Below are 6,000 nucleotides of genomic sequence, written 5' to 3' on the forward strand. Positions count from 1 at the left end.
TACTGTGTATCCTCTGTATATATATGTGTACGTGTGTACTGTGTATCCTCTGTATATATATGTGTATGTGTATATTGTGTACGTGTATATATGTACAGTATGTTTAAACATGCATATTCACACTTTTACTCTCCCATTTTGCTCATGCAAAAACAATCAGTGATCAAAACCCCCACATCATTGTAACTAGAGGAGACAGCAGCACATCATCAGAAGCCAGTTCCAAATATTACAATTGACGATTGCGTGATGTGCAACACATTTTCCCACTGTTTACTTACACACATTGGTTGAATGATCATTTCCTCCTCGGTCCTCACTGACAGAGAAAGAGTCAGGACATCAGCCTCATCAGTAGACCAGTAGCTATTCTTCACACACTTCAGGTCTGTTTGGATCTGGCAAAAGGACTCTGTCATGGCCGACTCTTTCGCTTGAGATGCGTTTTCTCAGACCAGAAGGTCTGGAGAGGTACATTACACGCAGCTATCTTTGGCCTTCTCCTGACTGCCGTTGCTGATCCACAGCTGGTGAGGTTTAGCACACAAGTGTGTGTGTCTACGTACTAGCACAGAGCTCTGGATTGCCCCATTCTCTGTCCGCCTGGTTCCTGAGAAACCACAGCCCATAGCACGGTGACAGCCCCCCCGGGCAGTGTACTAACACAGGCAGGCAGACAGAGGCACGGAGGCATTCGATCGGCATAACAGAGGCACTTGGGGTTACTGATGCTGACAGAGTAGGCCTCCTTATCAAGTAGGTAGATAGATCGACACACATACACTAGCATTCCGATGCACATATTTTTTGTCCAATTAAATATGTATATTCACACACACGGAAGGACGGACAAATGCATACACACACACACCCACACATGCATACACGCACACACAAACATGATCTCTACTCACTCAATACATAAACCTATTTTATTTTTCTCATTATGTTACTGAATCAGTTATGTATTAACAGATGTAAGGCTTCTTCATCACAATCACCCTTTGTGATTAAACAGACACCCTTATCATATGCTAAATGTTTAATTAACAGAATATGATATGGAGATAAGTATTCATATAACCTTGAAGGTGTAGTGTGATTCAATAGTCAATGTGTCAACAAGATGAATGTTTGACCCAGAGTTCCATAGTTCCAGCTTGTATAAGACATATGCTGATGATCGTACACATGATCACTCCAGTCAACCTGGCCCATTGTGAACTGGTTACTGATACGCTTCATGGGACTGTGAATACATGCTTGACAAAGAGATGGCAGTCATCCCTGAAAAGAATTACAAATAAGAAGCAAGCACATTTATTTCCCTCTTAGTTATTGAGAAATTGTACATTTTTGTTGTAACCTTCTTTCATATCAAGTTGCAGCAATAGGTATGTTTTAAAGGTGATTTGAAAAGTGGTTCTCTGGCAAAGACGCTCTCTGTCCTCCAGAATGGGAGAAGAGGTATATTGAGAGGTATACTGCATATTGTGAATTTTTGCTTGTTTGTTTGTTATTTTTATGTTATTTATTTCAGGCTGTGTTTTTTATTCATGTTATTGCCAATTGAGACAGAGAAGTTGCAGATTGCACCTCTAAATTGTGTTCAGGTGATTCCTTTCTTTATAAAATGCTATTTAAGTATTAGAAAAAGCAACTTTTCTGCCATGTTAAGGAAGTGTTGTTGCATTTTAGCATGACCCAACTACAACTCCTTGACATAATGGTGTGGTGCTGAAGTCTGGCTGAGCTGAGGAGCTGGTATATACAGCTGGGTAGGCTGTAGTTTGAGTTTATTATGTTTTTATTGTCACATACTGGCGCCAGGAAGGCAATTTAAGGATTTTGGGCACTGGCCAACCAGGTTAGTAAAATGACATTTCTACTAGCCCAGGTGACATTCTCTGTAGCCAAGGGTCCAAAAGCCCAGTCTGAAAAGCACTGGCTATGGACTAGCTTCATTTCCATCCCTGGTCGGCGGTGCTGCTGCTTATCAATTTGGATGGACCCAAATGTTGTTTCTTGAAGAGAAGAGACCTTTAGATTTCCACACAAAATCTATTACAAATTAATTTACATTAACTCTGCCTTATTAAATCACATATTGTAGCCTACCAATAAACATTCAATTAACATCAGTGCTTCATACCAGAGCATTGCATCTCATAATGAATATTGATGGAATTTGGTTTGGCAGCTTTCAGATTGGATACTAATTTAATTTAAATAGCTATGCTCCAGCTCGTGATGCCTTTCCAAATGTTTTCACATGCAAATTCACATTTTCACATTTTTAAACCGCATTCTGCATCAAATATAGGCTAGCCTACCATACAACTTTGTTAATTTATAAGCTGCCTGCAATGGAATGTAGTAGGCTAGGCTACTATTGGTGTTAGGCTATTGCATGCGTTAGACAAATGCAGAGAACTAATCAATCCATTGCAACAATGTAGCCAATACAATGCACAGTCAGTAATAGTAACTCCACACAGATAAAACAAAACAGAAAATAAGAATAGGCTAGACTACAGCAATGAAAACAAAAACAATGGATTTAAAAGTGACACCCGGATGTGGGAATTTACCTGAGAAATAACATGAATGTTCCCTCTCTCCTTCGGAATCTCCCTGGTCCCAAACTCTGAGCGACTGTCTGCTTCTCACGCGGATTTTGCTCAGTGATTATTATCAAAGAGACCTTCGAGGAAATCTTCGGGTAGTTAGACAGAAGACCATGTGTAGTCACCCGCTTCACACGCTCATGTAATTGTGCCTTGAAGGTGAAGTCCTAAAGATATGTATTCTTCAAATAATAACGAGTCACAGTGACATGCCAAAATATGTAACGCATACGCCAAACTCCTCAAACCATCGGTGTCTGTACGCGGTCAACCGTTGTTCGCTATGTTCGTGTCTTGCCTTGCTTCATTTGCACGTTATCCCTCTGCAGCCAGCGCACGGGTTGGCGGTTGGTTGGCGCGCGCCTCACGGATTATTGCCCGGCCCCCTCGTGTTTTCCAATACCTTGACACATTGTTATGGCTTTCTCCCTTTACATTTACGAGTGACCTGCGGCCAAATTATTAGTCTGCACATAATTACAAATCTGTGCAATTGGAGTCAAGTAAACGTGTCTGCTGCTGATTGCAAATTGACACACATGGTCTTGGCAATATGACAGCTCCCCACACACTCACTCAGTAAAATATGACTGAAGGCAGTTCACTTACTGTAGCCTAATAATAATTTTACATGGATTGAAATTTTTGTTAGCATACTTTATGGCTCGCAAGCATGACAGGTCAACGTTAGCCTGTATTTAGGTTAGGTATCTATAGATGGTTCACGTATGTGTGTCCCATCTCCTATGTACTATATTATAAACTGGGTGGTTTGAGCCCCGAATGCTGATTGACTGACAGTCATGATATATCAGACCTATACCACGGGTATAAAAAAACATAAATTTTTACAGCTCTAGTTACGTTGGTAACCAGTTAATCATAGCAATAAGGCACCTCGGCGGTTTGTGATATATGGCCAATATACCACGGCTAACTAAGGGCTGTGTCCAGGCACTCTGCGTTGCGTTGTGCATAAGAGCAGCCCTTAGCCATGGTATGTTGGACATATACCACACCTTCTCGGGCCTTATTGCTTAAATACACACACACACACACACACACACACACACACACACACACACACACACACACACACACACACACACACACACACACACACACACACACACACACACACACACACAGGTCCCTACACAATCCCAACACTGTGAACAGTTTAATAAACAAACCGTGGTCTTTCTCAGAGTTGAATCCTCACTCTCTCAGTGTGGGAGCCTCTGACGGTGTCTGTGTGGACTGGAGTGTGCTGCTAGCTGGCCTTGCTGGGACCGGAGCTGAAACAAGAGAGAAGTTTTATCCTAATTACATTTAACTGCCTGGTGTAATCTGCTTTATCTGTTTCAACCAGAGACAAGGGTCTAATTGTGTCCCCCGCAGACGGTGGCAGGGTGGGGGCCGCTCCCTACCAGCCAGCAGCCTGACCCATGACCAGAGAGAATCAGCCAGAGTCAGGAGACTCTCCTCAGGGATACAGGCTTTTTATGAGCCTCCCATTCCACTGACTTACATCTAGACATGTGTTAAAGCACATGTGGTTATGATAAAGCCATCGGTGTGGGGTTATGATAGGTTAGGGTAGGCAGATTCTGTTCCTACTGCTGCAGGGGGACAGATACTGTATCCATACTGTAGCATATATAGCCTACCAAGCTTTAAACTTTAAACCCAGCACTGAAATGTTGGGGTCCAACTTTACGCCCTGAACGTTTTTTTCTAGGGACCATACTGTACACAGATCAGAAATAAAATGGGTCAGTGTGTGTGTGTATCCCTTTCCAGCAGCACTAAACAACACGGGCTTTATCAAACCAGTAGGTTCTAACAGGCAATCAAAATCCCTCTAAAAACCAGAGAACATGTCAACCCATGATCCCTAATACAGGGAGATACTGTGGCCATGTCAACCCATGATCCCTACTACAGGGAGATACTGTGGCCATGTCAACCCATGATTCCTACTACAGGGAGATAATGTGGCCATGTCAACCCATGATCCCTACTACAGGGAGATACTGTGGCCATGTCAAGTCACACACTACCTATACTACATATGGCCATAAAACAAACAATTTCCTTAAAGATAGACTCAGCAAAATGACGTTGCCACGAGCAGCACCGCAGATGTTGAGATGAGTGAGAACGAGCAGCACCACAGATGTTGAGATGAGTGAGAACGAGCAGCACCACAGATGTTGAGATGAGTGAGAACGAGCAGCACCACAGATGTTGAGATGAGTGAGAACGAGCAGCACCACAGATGTTGAGATGAGTGAGAACGAGCAGCACCACAGATGTTGAGATGAGTGAGAACGAGCAGCACCACAGATGTTGAGATGAGTGAGAACGAGCAGCACCACAGATGTTGAGATGAGTGAGAACGAGCAGCACCACAGATGTTGAGATGAGTGAGATACAGGACTTCACTCTCACACAGTCACACACGGTGTCTGCGACTGCTTCACGCTGCTAGAGTGTGGTAGGTACGAGACCAAAACAGCAGAGAAGTTTAGCCTCACGCTTCAACGCTCTTAGTTGTTGCGGAAATTGACCCACTATGCTGTTTACTTTGTGTACCATATCGCTCAGTCTACCTCGAATAGACTGTCTGATCACAAGACACATATGAATACACTCTAGAGCGCTCTCCTGTGAAATTCCACCATGGCATGGGTACAGAGAGACAGAGCAGGGTACACAGACAGGTGCTTAGTATACAGACGCATGGCATACTGTAGCTAAGGCCTATTCTATACATCAACGACCGGGGATTGCAGGGAGTGCCAATCAGTTCTGATTCTGAGGGGAGCAGGTGTTTCAAATTGACTAAAACATGATGGAATGTCATGGTTCATCTTTTCAGGGAGTTGACAGGGAAGTGAAACCTAATGAATAGCTGTCTCCCTGGATGTCTCCGCGTTGTCTGGACATGTGACCACATGCTGCACAGGACATAGGCTACCACAACTGCAACTTCAGTTGTAAAGCGCTTTTCAAACGTATGATACACACAGTGCACCATACCTGAAATACCATGATGTCGTCGCTAACACACTCACACACACTCCCTGCAGAGCAGATGAGACTAATTCAATATGCTGACACATGATTAACCAGAGAAGCACTGCAGTCCTCTGCCATTAGACACCTACTAATTAATGCAGAGCCACACACTGCTTCACAAAGGATCTGCTGAGATAAACATACACCTCCACGACCACACAGCAGCCTGGCAGATCGATATCACACACACACACACTGTGGTGAAGTCCTTTGTATTGGACTTACATGTTGGAAGGCAGGCGAGGACAAGGACACCCTTACCCAATCAATTTAGATCATGTCAATCTTT

The 6,000-nt window shown here is 43.5% G+C and overlaps 1 protein-coding gene across 4 annotated transcripts in view; it reads right to left on the bottom strand.

The window, feature by feature from the left end:
- LOC118965336 (prolactin receptor) overlaps nt 1-4,147 on the bottom strand; it is a 134,672-nt gene extending 130,525 nt beyond the window's left edge. Inside the window, exon 1 of one of the 4 annotated variants that reach the window (XM_090239899.1) lies at nt 3,821-4,123. Coding sequence is in view for 1 of the 4 variants with exons in the window: in XM_090239898.1 (XP_090096024.1) it covers nt 2,592-2,605 (14 nt within the window). In the remaining 3 variants the exon portion in view is untranslated. Of the gene's footprint in view, nt 1-281; nt 1,543-2,591; nt 3,202-3,820 lie in introns of those variants that run through there. The other 3 variants (XM_090239898.1, XM_090239900.1, XM_090239901.1) reach the window with 3 other exon arrangements.
- Nucleotides 4,148-6,000: the final 1,853 nt, after the last annotated feature.

This window comes from Oncorhynchus mykiss, chromosome 7 (genome assembly GCF_057628025.1).
Source record: "Oncorhynchus mykiss isolate SJ-2025 chromosome 7, ASM5762802v1, whole genome shotgun sequence".
Lineage (NCBI taxonomy): Eukaryota > Metazoa > Chordata > Actinopteri > Salmoniformes > Salmonidae > Oncorhynchus > Oncorhynchus mykiss.